Below are 17,007 nucleotides of genomic sequence, written 5' to 3'. Positions count from 1 at the left end.
TTATGCGCTACAATTCTTCATGACAAACTTTGGCTCAAATTCTAAGTCTAGTTCTCCAATAGTCATTTTCCCATGAAAGATATTCAACAATTGAGGCACATGATCCTGATATTTGGTCACGAATGTATCCAAGAAGCGCTTGTTAGAATTTACCACCAGAGAAGATAAATAGATTTTATTTTCTTCATTGATCAAGCCCTTTGAAAGCAAAACTCTTATAACTGAACAACGGGGGATGATCCTCCTCTCCAAACTATACGTAAAAGCACTTGGAACATGGGCAATAGCTGAAGGGTGCCAACCCATCTTGTTTACCAAAAAATTGAATACGCTGACTAATTTTGTCTTAGATGCACTCATATAAATGGGACACTTTCTAAATGCCAACCTAACGTCCTCATCAGACCAACCCCACCTCCTCAAGACATCCAATTTGCACTCCAAAGTTGATTGACCAATTGAAGAAAATACCTGCATTGCATGGACAAATTCACATTTTTGAGGATTAAAACCCATTTTGATGACCTTCTTAACATTTCCATCAAACTTATCCTGTCTTTGGAGGACAATAGGGGGATAACATGATAACATCAGTGCAAAATTGGCCTCGGGCATTCCAAGGTCTCTCAAGAATGCAAGTTTCGGAGACACAGTCTTCTGCAAATCAAAACAAAATAACCGCGTTCTTTTTTTCCTCAAAACCTTAATAACATTTTCATCAGAGAAAAACACACTTTTGAGAAATTTATAATTGGGAATGAGTACATTCTCCAAGCTTTGACCCAAAATGGCTGGGATTGACGAGCAAGCATCAGCAAGTTCAGCGTCTGTGGCCCCAATAGAATTCAAGAACTCAATTTTAGGTAAGAGAGACCTCTCGGGATGGGCAAAAAGTAACTGTGGGCGCACCCTAACAAGTTTAGCAATTTGGGAACCATTGAATCCACGATTTTTCAAAAATTGAAGGACTGAATCTGGTTGTTTCGAAGATTGAAGCTTTACTCTTTCCGCAACAGATTTTGCAATTTTTGGGGACAACCCACATGAGTTTATGAGGTATGACACCGTAAATGAGCATTCTTTTGGCACTTTCCTTTTAATTTGTTCGTCTTCAGTTGAGAATAACTTAACGCCAAAAGGATTAAACAACCTTGCGTTCTGAACATTCAAACCCAAACCAGAAAACAAATCCAAATAAGAGGTGGCTAAATCTTGCGCAATAGACCTATTACTATTTGATAACACTTGTGCTAGTGATAGCCTTCCATTATGGTGCCTCGGGGATTCACGAAAAAGGTCGTCGTGTTTATCTTCACACTTCAGACCACCAAAACGACGGCAATTTTGGGACCGCGCCGTGTTCCAAAGTAAGCAGTCCTTGGCGACAAAATTTTAGGATTTTAAACAAGGTGGGTTTGGTACTGGTTTTGTTTTGGCGTTTTCCGTTTTCCAAAAACAAAATCGTGTAAAATGCGTTTGCTCACTGTTTTTTGTATTTCGCGAGAATGAATCATTCTCATTTTTCAGCATTTGGTATTGCATTTTGAATGGCGTTCTTATAACTCCTATTAGAGAAAAGAAATGGCTAGCTTTCTTAAAATTACAAACATATTTGTATTAGAAAAGCTTTTAGCCAGCAACCGAAAAATAAAGAAACAACAGAAGATCAAGAGTAAAATAAAAGAGTAATATATTATAGAGTGATTTTATTTATTTTAAGTATGTATAAAATAAAGATATGAGAGAAATACTATGGATTATAATTCTTTGTAAGATAGTAGAATTTATAAATAAATCCAATGTTGCTAGTAAAAGATAGTGAAAAGACTAAAAGATGTATGTTATGAAAATCCACGTTTATTTTAATAAATTCATAGTAGTTGAAAGATTTTTGTATTTCTTAAAATTCCCATATTGTTAAGACATAAATGATTAACATAAATGATTAACTTTAGACGTAAACTAAAAGAAAAGTAAATTTGGTCCTTACATTAGTCACTAGTCAAATAAATAAAACAAAGATAGGTTGTGGTCCCTATATGCATGACTTTAGCGACAAAAAAACATAGAGAACACTAACTTAATGTTTTTCAATGTCTTTTATAAAAAATAACACACAAATGATTTATTCCTCACATTTTCTTAGAAAATAGTGAACTAAATAAATTTAATTAATTTTTGTACTCGTATAGTGAAAATGTTTAAGAGAAAATGATAGCAAATACAACCTCTTAAATTTTCTAGTTTCCAATTGAAAATTTTTCATCCAATACATTCGCATTGATAAATTGCACTTGTAGACAAATTACTTTACTAAAAATATAATATTATGTTATTTTGTTTAATATTTTTAGTTTTTAGAACATATTAATTTTATTTTTAATATTTTCTTAAATTCTCGCATTATAACACAATTTTTTTAAGTTCTACTATCCTCATATTTTCAGACAAACAGCTAAAAATGGTTTTAAGTTTTCATTTTCAAATACTATTTTAGAGACAAGCTATGAAATACATTTTTAAATTCACAAAAATAATTATTTTTACATTATAAAACAAATACAAAAATATGATTTGAAAAACAATATCAAACACAAACTCCATTTATTTCAAAAAATTAATTGTTTCCTTATCCTTTTTAAAAATTTACTAGAACACCCTAAATGTTAACAATATTTTGGGCTTTGTCAATATTTTTTTACTTCAAAAGTAGTATTGAAATCATTCATTTTTAACTATCATATTTAACTATTAAATAGAGAGCAAGTTGCTCTCTATAGAGTTTATTAGGTTGTTTATCATTATAACATGAGAAGAAATCTGGTGGTTTTAAAACATAAAAGAATAAAATAAAAAAATTCTAAGAATAATATTATACATAGTAACTATTGGTTCATAATATCATGAATTGAAGAACATGCTGGGCTCTGGCTTAGGCTTTGTTAATCCCGAAGCTTAAATTTTAGGGAAATTTATCAAAATAGATACAAAATTTTTGAAATTTAACCTCTCAAGCTTTTTCCTATCATAAACTAAATACTAGTTTTTTGAACCAAATAGTTCTCATCACTTTCAACAAATTTATAAACAAATGGCACTCCTACAAAAAAATTCACAAAAAATCAGCACCTCAACACTCTCAACACTTCTACCTAATTATCAAACCTCAACTCTCTCAACAAATCACCAAATCACATCAAATAAATATTACATAACTGAAGATATAATCATCAATTGGAGAACTTTGTAAGGTTAATGAATGTTCTTAATGTATGTTCTTAAACAATATAAACTTTTAATGTATTAGGTTTAAGATTTAGGTTCAAAATTGATGTGAGTTTTATTGTAAATGTTATTATTTTATATCATAAAACAAAGTGATTTCTTAAGGTACTTTAGTTTGAGTTGAGAAAAAAATCATTGAAAATAAGAAAGATTTGAGGTAAAACAAGCCTAGATTATGTGGGCTAGGAAAGTTCGTGTGCAACAAGCAATGAGACAAGTGGCTAACATATATAATCACAATATGTGCGATAGTCATGTAAAATGTGTTTGATATCTTTCGGAGACTATAACTTAAACTATATGTGTCCGTTTTGAACATATAATATATTATTTCGAGACTGGGGACGAGACAAATCAAAGTATATTAGAGCAACAAGCACCTGTAGCACCAAAAGACAATCACATTGAAACTATCTTTTGGTCTGATAGGTGCCTGTTGCACCAACATTTGCTTATCACACTAAATACAGTGACTTTGAAACTTTATTTTAGTATGACATGTGCATATCACACTAATATACCTTGGTTCTTCTTATCACAATCTTCGAAACGATATATTATATGCTCAAGACAAACACACATAGCCTAAGTTATAACTTTTGGAGAGACCCAATATATTTTACATGACTGTTGCACATATTATGATTATGTGCAACAGGCAGCTGTGTTTATGTACAATAGACACTTGTCTCATTGCTTCTTGCACGTGAACTTTCATGTCGCACATAATTTAGGCTTGTTTTACCTCAAATTTTTATTGTTTTCAATGATTTTTTTTTATTTCTCAACTCAAACTAAGTACATTGAGATATCACATTGTTTTATGATGGAAGATAACAATATTTACAACAAAATGCATCAATTTCGAACTAAACCCTAAACTTAATACATTAAAAGTTTCTTTTGTGTAAGAACATACATTAATCCTAAGAAGCTCTGCAATTGATAATTATATCTTTAGTTACGTAATACTTGTTTGATGTGGTTTGGTTATTGTTTGAGAGTAATGAGGTTTAATGATTTGTTGGGAGAATTGAGAGTGTTGAGGTTCCGATTTTTCTGGATTTTTCATAGGGGCACCATTTGTTGGTAAAGTTATTGAAAATAATGAGGACTATTTGGTTAAAAAAAACTAGCATTTGACTAGTTATGATAGGAAAAATTTTGAGGGGTCAAATTTAAAATATCCTAAACTTTTAAAACTATTTTCATTAATTTCTCAAATTTACATCCTTTGGGTGTGATCATTAGAATGTACAATTACTTAGTTGTTACTAAATGGAAAATACAAGAAAAAGAAAAAAAGAAAAATAGTTGCAACATTCTTGTGATTTGGCGAAACAGTTATGAAGGGATTGGAATCTACTACTGAGCTAAACTGTATTCAATTCTTCATAATCTTTTGTCACATATGCATGTATATATAACTATATATGGTTAAGATTTAATTAGTTTTATATTATTATGCAATAACTATCAATTGTTTTTTCTAGAAGGTTAGCAACATTGAATCCAAATATGTTATAAAGATCTTGTTTTCAAAAATAGTTATACATAATTTTTTTGATTATTAAGTCTGGATAAAATACAATTAGATCATGAAAGTTAAAGAATATAATTATCCTACAAAAAGAATTATGTGACCATCTTTTAAATAAAAATATATCCTTATATTTTTTCTAGATCAAATGAAGAGTTTGATACCTATTTATGAATAAAAATGAAAGAAAAATATATCTAAAAAGCAGAGAAGGGACCTATCATCATTTGTGATAAACCATTGTATTATTCACGTGAAACCATTGTATTATGCATGCGAGAATCTGAATATGCATAAAAATGACTCATTGCCTTGCTACTTGCTGGATGCATAGAAGAAAAGACACTGTTCATTTTTCATTTATAGGAACTACTCGCTGTTAAGATCATTTATAAGATCTACTTGTTGTTAAGATAATATTGCCATAAATTTGAGATGGTATCATCTAATTGAAATAGTAAAACCTCTTGAATTGAAAATAAGAGTTTTAATGTTTGATGCCTGCTCACATGAATGGAGAAGAGACTGAGTTATCATTAGACTAAGAAATAGTTTGGTATTGTGGTCGTTGATTAAATAAGATATTCTTGCTGTCTAGATATAATAAGTTGATTAAAAAAGCAGTATAGTATTTGATAAACTTTATTGTTGTAGTTGTGAGTTTGAGTTTAAAAAGCAATGTACATGTGTTCAATAAATTTGATTACAAATGTGTTGTTTTATTATATAATGACCAAAATGGATATAAGTTTAAATTACCTTTTCTTTTTCTGGAGTATATTTAATAATGTTTAGACATATCTTTTTCTTTTTAAAACACATAAAATTACATAAAGAAAAAAAATCTCAATTAAATAAAATCCAATGAATTTGTTGGATCAAAATTTTGATACTGAAGAGAATGCACAATAGTTTTATAATTTGTTGTGGTGATAATATGATATTATGGCTTATATATCAGGGTGTATGAAAAAATAAGATATAATTATTCTTTTAAATTTTTAGGTTATAATAGAAAATTTAAAAAGGTGTGGTAGCTTATATAATAAACTGATTATGAAAGACAACCTGTACCTGCTTTTAAAGCCACTTTCAAGATGGAGAAATTGTGAAATAAGTAGTTTTTACAAAATTTATCAAATAATATTTTTGCCACCATTATGAAATAAGCAAGTTACTGAATTTCAACATCAATCTCAAACGAAGCCTACAAATACTATATATCACATATTTAAATTATTTTAAAAAAACTAAATTATGATTTCACCTAAGAAATATCTCCACAGGCAATATGTCAAACAAGTAATATATTAAAATAAAAAAAGATAAGAGAACAAAACACAATGACATGACACAAGTACTACATGATGGATGCAATTTTTGGATTTTCAACATGCTGAAATAGCTCCATAAATTTAACATTAGGAACATCAACATGATTGCAATGAAAAACACCATAAACTGTGAAGTCACACTTATTCTTTTACTAATTATAAATGTTCAATCCATTGCGTTTCTAGTAAAAAAAGAACAAAAATGCCAATTTTTTTATTTTTTATTATCATGACAAAAATGCAATGAGCTCTTTCGTGCTATCATATATATAAATGTACGCAACAAGGGAAGGGAATATGAAAGATAAATCGAAGTAAAAGGAAGAAATGGAATGTGAGAACGCAAAAGCTTTGGGGGTACCGGATACTTCGGCAAATATATGGCGAAAGCAAGTGTATTTTCTGGTCACAAAGCTTATGCTTACGCTCGACCGGTTAACCAAAAAAAAAAATAAAAATTCAAGTCCCTCAAAGCTTGAAATCCATAAGGAATTTCAGGATATTGGTGTCGCAATTATTGAGGTAACTTCATCACTCAATCATCTCGATCTCCTTTTGTTTTCTTGATTTTTTTTTCTTTTTTAAGTGCGCGTGGAATGATCTCTTATACTTCTTTTTATGAGATTAATTTTGTGCTGATCTAATTAGAATCTTCAATATTATTTGTAAGCTTAAGTATTAACAATAATACTGTTGAAATTAAAACAGGGAGCGCTAGACGAGCACGAGAAAAAATTGTATCTATATTTAAGGAAGTAGATGTGGTGATATCTACTGTAGCTTATCCTCCGTTTCGCGATCAACTAAAAATTGATGATGCCATCAAAGTTGCTGGCAACATCAAGGTACTTGATTGAGCTCTTTCTTTTCTGAAAAATAAAATAGATCGCTTCTTTTTTTTTTTTTTCAGAAATTTAAATATAATTTGTTTACTAAATGGAAAACATTACGACCTTTTTAAGTGTGGATGTCCACACTTTGTAAATGTAGATTTAAGTTAGGCAATTGTAGTTATCTAAAAAAGACGTAAAAATATATACTAGGGCTAGTAAATTAGCAAAATACCTAAAATCACAAACTCTAATTTAGTATTTTTGAGTCTTTGTAACATTTTAGTGTCTTTTTACAATTCAGTGCTGAATTGCTTCAAATTTGTTTATATAGAACAGATCTTAAACATACTATGTTTTGGCTGCTAGAGGTTTCTTCCATCTGAGTTTGGATGTGAAGAGACAGGGTAAGGCCTCTGCCTCCTTTTGAAGCTTACTTGGAGGAAAAAACAAATGGTAAGAAGGGCAGTAGAATTGTAGAGGCAGCTAAAATTCCCTATAACCTTTGTCTCAGCAAATCTCTATGGTTCTTACTTTGTGAATGTTTTGCTTCGTCAATCCGAATCACAAGATGATGTAGTTGTTTATGGAAGTGGTGCAACAAAAGGTATTTAATTCTCCAAGATTGAACCACTTGGGCTCCACTCCCTCACAAATGTGAGGGAGGGGGTTCGAGTCTCCGCAGACGCATTGTAGGAGTTTAATTTAAATGTCATTTCTTGGAGCTCCAGAGCTTGAGTGAAGGCAGTCTTTTTCCCAGGAGGGGAGTTTGACATCCCTCGAATATTTGAGAGAGTTAAAAATCTGAGCGGTGCCATATCAGCATTAATGTCAACAGGGCTCAGTATATATATATGATTGTACATATCAGTTATACTCTCATATAATATGAGTTGTAATTTGAGCAATAGTCTCATGTCATCAAAAAAAAAAAAAAAATCTCCAAGATTGAATTCTACATATTTTAAAATGCAATTTAGACCTAGTGGCACTGTCTAATTACAAACTTTTATGTATAACTTGTCACACGCACAATCTGCCTTTATATGTTGATCTTACATTTCATAAAATTCTCGCATCTTCATAATTTATAGTAACTCAATGTTAGATATTGCTTCGAGCTTAAAATTCTCGCATCTTCATAATTTATAGTAACTCAATGTTAGATATTGCTTCGAGCTGACGTGCGAAGCCAGAATTTAAAATTTAGAGGTGTAAAAATAATATAGGTAAATATCTAGAGGTTAAAGTCCATAAAAAGTAAATAATTATTGTCGGTAGAATTATTTAAGTTGTTAAAGTTATAGAGGCCAATCATAAAAAAATCTATTTTACTACTAAAATTATAAATATTTAGTTTCGACTAATTGCAAAACATATTAAAGAGTACGTTTTATTTAGGAGCGGATCCAACTCATGACCAGTGGGTTTGACTCTTTAGTCATAATAAAATTCTACTTGAAAACAAAATTAAAAAAAAAATGACTCGTTAGTCACAAAAAGATAACAACAGTAGAAGAATTCATAGGTCTCTGGATTTCCAAACTCATTGTTATTAAAAATTATTCAAATATGAGGGCTTCACAGTGTCTGTTCTGCAATGTTGCAACCCTAGCACGTCCAGAAAACAAATACCAGCATCCAATCTTCACACGGCTCTTTTGAAAAGGGTGAATTAATAAACTTCGAACTTCGGGAGCATGCGACATTGAAGCTTCGAAACTGTACAGATTTCCAGTACACCTTCTTGACATTTTTCTCATTAGTACCCCAAAGCCTGAACTTTCTGCTTTTGAAGAAGCAGCTCCCTTTATGTAATTTTTGACTTTTATGTTGCTGAAAGTAGTCTTATGCTAGTTTTATGTCAACAAACTCTAACAGAGGAATAGCAGAAAATGCATGGAGTTCCATGCATATTTTGAAGCTATGACATTTCAAATGATAAGAGATGTTCCTACCAAAAGTTAAATAAATAAATAAGAGGGAATATTATAATATGATCAATATATTTGCTTCACCTGAAAAAATTCGCCGAATCTCATGAGTTGTTAGTAATGGGCATGATACATGATCTGACAAAGATTATTCAATATGATTCATATATCCAAAAAAAAAAAAACTTATATAGGAACTAAAATGAAGTATTTGTCCACTGTATATTTGATATATTGATGGGATACTTATTTTCAAGAAGCGTATTAAACCAAATCACAGTACTTAATACCAAATCACAGTACGATATAAGGGGTTTTGGGTTCAACTCCTAATCACATCAGATTCAGATGGGGCTTGATTTGCATTAAAGTAATCAATCACACTCATTCTGACCTTTTTCCCATGAGACAAGGCTGTTAACATGAGGCAGACAAGCACTGGAAGGCGGAAACCACCCCTGTTCCCTCTCAATCTTCGTCATCAGTTCACGTATGAAATCATAAGCATAAAATGAACCATCTTCATCCCTCCTGAAAATCATATCTCCACTGATTCTTAAACAGAAATGGGGAACCAAATCAATTATGCAACCTCTTGTGATTCTATGATGCATACTCCAGGCCTCATCGTGTAAGCCCTTTAAGATCCAAATATCTAAGTTCAATTCTTCATGTGTAACAAAACAGAGGAAACCACCCTTTTCGACAATTCCATCATGAGTTCTACAAGACTTTGGGAGAGAGATTGTGTGGAACTTTTCACTGTTTACTTCGAAGGACACTATGTAATCACTATGATCAATCTGAGGAACCCAATGCAAAGCTCCTATAGCTGAAACAGGTCTGTATCCAAACCAACCAAAGATGCCAAATGCAGGCCCATTCACCTCTCTCCACATTCTCGTCCCCAGATTTAGCGTCTCACAACCGACATATCCCAACTCATCTCGAAACAAATGAACCACTTTATATTCACCAGTAACCTCATTAATTGCAAAGCCAAAAGATTCTTCATAGGGACGACATATAGTACCTACAGGAAGTGCCATTAACTTCCTTGTCACAGGATTCATAACTATCAGTCCTCCTGTCTTCAGATCATTATCGAGTAAAATAAGACCGTTGCATGTAGCTCTTATATTGCCTAAGCAGCAAAGATCATACCCTTCTGTTTTGATCTTTCCTCCTCTAAATTCCATGAACTGGATATAAAATTTTTTTAAGATTCGTTTCCCAAAAATTGAGGAAGTGGAAGGCATTGGTTCTAGACTTGCTTCAACTGAAAATAAATTTGGTTTGTCTTGTTGATATGATGTCATAGCACAGCTTGCAACTGATTTTTGAAAGATCAAGACAGATTCAGAACAGTGAAAATGTGCATTCACGAAATTGTCACTGGCAATTATGTTGTACCAAGGTTTACAGGCAAATCTCATGCTTGAAAGAGACTGAAGAGGAAGTCGAACTAGAATTTTTGATATGCAGTCTTTAGGGAGATATGGGACTACAGTTTCTTGATGTTCCTTGTGTTCTTCCTCCACCTTCTTCGACAATGCTCTCTCTTCCACCAATCTCAACAAGTTTGCATTCCTGCTTCCAATTGACCTGGCCATCATGCTGTTATACTCCCAGCTAGCTAAAAAAAAAAACCGAAAAAAATGGGGATATTAGAGTTTCTGGATGGGATTTTCATTATCAAAACTAATTTTAAAAAGTAAAGAGTAGGAGACAGAGCAATCTATCAAATCTGGTATTTCACTCTTTGAAAGATCACATGAGGGAAACAAACAGACCATACATCATGGTAAATTTACGTATGAGAAACATTTAATAGCTCCAACAAACTATCGTCAAATTGAAACATATCTTTTATTTGCTTCCAAGATATTTGTTTCAATTATTTCGTTACTTCTTATTTATCATACCATTTACAACAATCAAATATGAAAAATACACAATTAAGCCACTATAGAATGAAATCATTAACTGTCAAGTACAAGTGTGCGAGTAGGTCATAAGCATTAGCAGCCGTGTAAAAACTAGTGTCTGCCAAATACTTCAACGACAATTATAAATATACTGTTTAGTTTTTTTTTAACTGTATTAAAAAATGTAAAAATAATCGAAATACAAATGATTTTCATGGTATTACAGACAGTAAAAATAATCAAAATACAAACGACTGTGAATAATAATAATACTAAGGATCTTAATGCCTGAGTCCTAACTTTAGGTCCAACTGCTATGTGTTAGTCATCCAATTGATGATGAACTTCGTGACTTGTAAAATTACCATTCTACCATCCAAATAGATGAAAGTCTCAACGCCTGGAACTCAAATGTCCCTAGCATTACTCTTATGAATAATCAAAGTGAAACCCACTTCACTCTCTTTATATTCAATAGAATCTCAAATTACAATAACCCAAAAAAAATTAAAAAAATTTCGGGGCAGAGCTCAACAAATCAAGAAAACCCAGTTTATAAATTTGACTTAACTCATCGTTTTCAAGTAAAGTCTATCACAACAGATTTAATCATTGACTTTCTACTGACACTAATAAACCCATCACAAAAATAAAATAAAGTCTACTTATGTGCAAGTAACATGAGAAAAATTAAGCAGGAAAATAAGAAAAATGAAATAATATTACCTGGTGTTTTCGTTGCTTTGAGAGAACTGAATATTTACATTTAACAAAGGGCCGTGGAGTTCAAGGCGAGCCTTGCATTTTGTTTAGAGAGAGACCTTTGTTTGACTTGCCGAGGACGTATTGGAAATTCTTGGCGGCACTCCTAAAGTTTTAAATATTTTCATTTTGACCTTCTAGTTTTATCACATCGTTGTCCAGATTCTCCTAATGACTTTTTGGTCCTTTTTCCATTTTGCAATGAGTTTTTTTATTTTAAAGGAGTTAAATATGCACGTTGACTGTTTTTTGAGCTTTGAATTTTTAATATTTGAGCTTTGAATTTTTAATATTTGAGAAAATCTTCTGATGAAAAAGTAAGTTGGAAATCAAGTTTTATGAATAATAAAATACTAAAATAAGTTGACATAGCAATTAGCATCAATTGTTTAGGTTCAGATCTATTGAATTCAAATATATTTTTAATAAAAATATATTAGGAAACTAATTTTTTATGGACTTTTAAAATAAGTTGACTTAACATGAGTATACTTGATTAGACTATAATATTAAGTAGTCCAAAAATGTGAAAAACACCTAATAGCAACATACATTGATAGTCATTAAACTTGAAAAAAAAAAAAAAGGAACAAGAAAAGAAGATTATCAAAGTGATTTTTAGTTTAAATTATTAACAAAAATAATTTTTATACTTTAAATAGGAATAAAGAAGAACAAATATTGTAAATGTTTTTGGAGGGAGGAAGAACCTGATGAGGGGATGAAATATGTACCTTTTTTTTTTAATAAAGAAATTTAAAAAATAGGAAAATAAAAATACAATTTTTTCTCTTTTTAGTTGATCTTTACAAATGAATGCAACTATTTCAGAAGGTGTGGACAGTGAAAAATAAAATGTAAAGGGGTCTAAATGATAATACACCAAATTATAGAGAGGTAGATAGAATTTTCCATTTGACGAGATGATGAAATAGCCTTTCAATGGAATGTTTTGTCGGTTTCTTGGGAAATATGAATTGCCGTCTTTAACCCTCCTTGTTCCAATTAAATTATAAAAATATGTTAAGGAAAGCGAATTTAAGTTATTAAAATAATTTAATAAAATTTAAAGTAATAATACATTGAGCCAATGGGCACAACCCATGCACTCAGAAGTTCTGATTCTCAGGCTAGGATTAAATTTCTCTTCCAACTAAATTAGATGGGGTAAAATTTCTCTCCAATTAGGTCTGGATTTCTAACGTTAAATATTTGAAGAATTTAGATTAAAAAAAAAAATGTGGCGAACAGATGATTCGTTAAAAAGTTTGCAAGCATTGATTTCATAAACATAAAAATTCACTAAACAAATTAAAGGTCAGCATCCCCCGTTGACATATTAGTAATTGTTCTAAAAAACGTGTTGAGTCATTTTAAAACACTCAGTCCCTTGTTCCCTTCATCATTAATACGACTAACCTGTTCATAAAAATTGTTAAAATTGTTGCATGTCAATTTATATCCTTACCATACTGTGGAATCTTATGCTAAATACCAAAGATGATAGTTAATAATGGGCATGATGCATGAATAATGGGTATGATGCATGATCTGACAAGGATTCATTCAATATGATTCCATCAGTCAAAACAAGCTTACAAGTAAACAACCAAATTTAACTATTTGTCTGGTGAATATACTCATTTGACAGGAAGCATATTAAAGCACACTATGGTATAAGAGGCCTTAGTTAGGTTCGAATCCGGCTCACACCAGGGCCAGCGGCCGGTGTGGGCATGTTTATACTAAAGCAATCAATCACACACATTCTGACCTTTTTCCCAGGAGACAAGGCTGTTCACATGAGGTAGACAGGAACTGGAAGGCGGAAACCACCCCTTTTCTCTCTCAATCTTCGTCATCACTTTGTGTGTGAAATCATAAGCATAAAATGAGCCATCTTCATCCCTCCTGAAAACCATATCTCCACTGATTCTTAAACAGAAATGGGGAACCATATCAATTACACTTCTCATGATTCTATGATACTTTGTCCAGGCCTCATTGCATAAGCCCTTTAAGATCCAAATGTCTATGTTCAATTCTTGATAATCATGTGCAACGAAACAAAGGAAACCACCCATTTCGACAATTCCATCATGAGTTGTACAAGACTTTGGGAGAGAGATTGTTTGGAACTTTTCGCTGTTCACTTCCATGGACACTATGCAATCGCTATGATTGATCTGAGGAACCCAATGCAAAGCTCCGATAGCTGAAACAGGTCTGTAGCCAAACCAACCAAAGACCCCAAATGCGGGTCCGTTCACCTCTCTCCACTTTCTCGTCCCCAGATTTAGTGTCTCACAACTGACATATCCCAACTCATCTCGAAACAAATGCACCACTTTATAATCACCGGTAACTTCATTTAGTGCAAAGCCAAAGGATTCATTATGGGGACGACATAGAGTACCTGCAGGAAGTGCAATTAATTTCCTTGTCACAGGATTCATCACTATAAGCCCTCCTTTTTTCAGATCATTATCAAGCAAAATAAGGCCGTTGCACGTAGCTCTAATTTTGCCTAAGCAGCAAAGATTATACCTTTCAGTTTCAATCTTTCCTCCTTTAAATTCCATGAACTGGATATAAAATTTCCTTCTCACTCGATTGTCAAAAATTGAAGAATAGGAAGGTCTGGGTTGTAGACTTGCTTCAACTGAAAATGTGTTCGATTTTTCTGGTTGATATGATGTCAGAGTACGACTTACAACTGGTTTTTGAAAGATCAAGACAGATTCAGAGCGGCGAAAATGCACATCCACGAAATTGTCACTGGTAATCATGTTGTACCAAGGTTTACAGACAAACTTCGTGCTCGAAAGAGATTGAAGAGGAAGTCGAATAAGAATTTTCAACATACAGTCTTTAGGAAGATAAGGGAGTACTGTTTCTTGTTGTTCCTCGTGTTGTTCCTCCGCCTTCTTCCCTTCCACTTGCTTCGACAATGCTCTCTCTTCTACCAATCTCAACAAGTTTGCATTCCTGCTTCCAATTGATTTGGCCATTTTGCCTTTGCTAACAAATCTAAAGATCAAAATAGTGATATTAAAGTTTCCGGATGGGATTTTTATTAACAAAGTAAAGAAATACGGAGAAAGAGATAGAGCAACCAATCATATCCGCTATTTCAACCTCTGATGAGATAACATGAAGGAGTACACGTAATGGACTAGACCATAAATAATGACAAATTTACCTATGAGAATCATAAATCAGCTGTAAGAAACTATCACCATAATGAAACATATCATAAATACATAGACAGACCGTGTTATCTTATTTGAAAAGTTACTTAAAATCAAATCTAAATCTACGTAGGCTTGTTTTACATTTCAGGTCAATAGTGACTCTTTCAGTGACGTCACAGTTAAGTTTGCTTTTTATGAATTCAGATTTCGGCGCGTCAAATTGACAATTGTTTTACTCTTCCAAATGTTCTGATTCCTCTCAATGTATTTGTTTCAGCAATATCATAATTTATTACTTATCATAATATTTACAGCAATTGAATACAAAAACTTTCCCAGTTACACTAGTTTAAGAATGAAATCACTAGCAGAGAAGCATAAGCTTGCGAGAAGTTTGGTAAGCAATAGCTGCCAAGTAAAAGCGATAATTACAAACGCACCTTTAGTTTTTTTTTTTTCCAATTTAATATTAGCGGTGCAAATAATCAAACACAAACGATTATGAATAATCAGAAGGAAACCCACAATGCTTTATCTATAATTACTAGGATTTCATATTACAATGAACAAAAAGAACCAATTCAGCCAAGAGCTCAACGAACCCAGAAAACCAAGTTAATAAAATTGACCCAACTCATCTTTTTCAAGTAAAATTTCTCACTAAGAGTAACAGATATAATAATTCAGTTTCTATGGACACAACAAACCCATGATGAATAGAAAAACAAAAAATAAAATAAAATAAAATCTACTCATCTGCAAGTAAAATGAGTAAAATCAAGTAGAAAATTAAGAAAAACTGAAATAATATTACCAGATTACATCGGTTCTCGAACTGTTTTCGCTGCTTTGAGAGAGCTGAAGAATGTCAACTATGCTCAGTACACGGCGATCATTGCATTTTTATCTTTATTTTATTTTTTTTCATTGGGAAGACTTTTGCTTGACTACGGAGGACGTGTTGGAATTCTTTGCAGTACCCCTAGAGTTTAAAATATCTTCAATTTGGCCATCTAGTTTTATCATATTCCCTATTAACTTTTTTGGGATTTTTTTTTAATAAATACGCTCCACAGTCAATTGCGAATAAATTTTTTTATTACTAAAATAGCCATACCTAATGTTACTGCTTTAGACAGGATTAAAGGTGGCCAACGGGCCGGATGGCACGAGGCACGGCACGGGCATGGCACGTGTCCGTATAGCACGTCTCGGTAGAGCACGCAGCACGGCACGGCACGTACGTGGGTCGTGCCGAGCTTAGATTTTAGGCACGCGGGCCTTAAAAGCACAGCACGATTAAAGATGGGCCAAAGCACGGCACGTGAAAAAGCATGCAATAAGCACGTTTCATTTTTTAATGAAAACAAACTTAAAATTTTATGATTTTATAAATAACTTGAAATTGAATCTTTTAATATCTTTTATTGGCTCAAGTTTTTAAAATTTATTTAATTCTTAGTTTCAAAAAATTATAATTGATTTATGTTTATAATTTATTAAATAAATAACTGATACCATGATTTTAATAAATAAAATTATAAATATAATGATTTTATAAATATGTATTAATATTATTATAAACTATGATATATGACTCTACGTAACTCCAACTCTCCAAGTTAACAATTAAGTTAACCCTTAAAAAAATTATTATTATTGTTATTGTTATGTGCTAAAAAAAAATTCTAATACCATAGAGTCAAACTTAGCAACTAATATTACATTCTCTTATTATTATTAATTTATTATTATTGAATGTGGACTTGAGTTTTGAATTTTTTATTCTATTAAATTAAAATAAAGGCATATGGATAAAAAAAAAATACATAAGCTTAAAAAAATAAGACAACAACTTGGCATACGCTCTTAAAAAAATAAAAAAATAAAAACGCTTAGTGGGCTATTTTTCCTACGCACGGCACGACACGGCCCATGGCACGGCACGAGTGGGCACGAGCACGAGCACGTGTGGGTACGGCACGTGTGCCGGGTTGGCACGGCACGGCACGAAATGAATAGTGAGCACGGCACGGCACGAGCACGAGCACGCGTGGGCTTCTTTTGATGGGTCTGGGCCGGCACGGCACTGCCCGTTGGCCATCCTTAGACAGGATAATTCTTTTTTTAAAAAGTAATTGTTATTATTTTTTTCTCTTTGAATGCCGGTAATCACTTTCATCTCTCTTGCTAATGTTTT

At 32.2% G+C, this 17,007-nt stretch overlaps 3 protein-coding genes and 1 pseudogene across 3 annotated transcripts; 1 reads left to right on the top strand and 3 right to left on the bottom strand.

Annotated features, from left to right (window-relative positions):
- On the bottom strand, positions 1-615 carry LOC18049357 (transcription termination factor MTERF15, mitochondrial). The gene has a single exon (XM_006441468.2). It carries the CDS (start codon positions 613-615, stop codon positions 1-3), a length of 615 nt encoding a protein of 204 aa, XP_006441531.2.
- A 172-nt stretch (positions 616-787) lies between these two features.
- Positions 788-7,819, top strand: LOC18049355 (annotated as a pseudogene).
- Positions 7,820-9,126: 1,307 nt separating this feature from the next.
- Positions 9,127-11,694, bottom strand: LOC18047359 (putative F-box protein At3g17480). Its single transcript, XM_006441465.2, has 2 exons — positions 11,578-11,694; positions 9,127-10,559 (listed from the first exon to the last, which is right to left on the bottom strand). The coding sequence occupies exon 2, from the start codon at positions 10,537-10,539 to the stop codon at positions 9,298-9,300; it is 1,242 nt and encodes a 413-aa protein (XP_006441528.1). The 5' UTR covers positions 10,540-10,559; positions 11,578-11,694; the 3' UTR covers positions 9,127-9,297.
- A 1,472-nt stretch (positions 11,695-13,166) lies between these two features.
- LOC18047358 (putative F-box protein At3g28280) lies at positions 13,167-15,732 on the bottom strand. Its single transcript, XM_006441463.2, has 2 exons — positions 15,622-15,732; positions 13,167-14,643 (listed from the first exon to the last, which is right to left on the bottom strand). Exon 2 carries the CDS (start codon positions 14,622-14,624, stop codon positions 13,368-13,370), a length of 1,257 nt encoding a protein of 418 aa, XP_006441526.1. The 5' UTR covers positions 14,625-14,643; positions 15,622-15,732; the 3' UTR covers positions 13,167-13,367.
- Between the last annotated feature and the right edge of the window lie 1,275 nt (positions 15,733-17,007).

This window comes from Citrus clementina, unplaced genomic scaffold, assembly GCF_000493195.1.
Source record: "Citrus clementina cultivar Clemenules unplaced genomic scaffold, Citrus_clementina_v1.0 scaffold_3, whole genome shotgun sequence".
Lineage (NCBI taxonomy): Eukaryota > Viridiplantae > Streptophyta > Magnoliopsida > Sapindales > Rutaceae > Citrus > Citrus x clementina.
The sequence above is the reverse complement of the archived record's forward strand: the minus strand, read 5'-3'. Positions and strand labels throughout refer to the sequence as shown.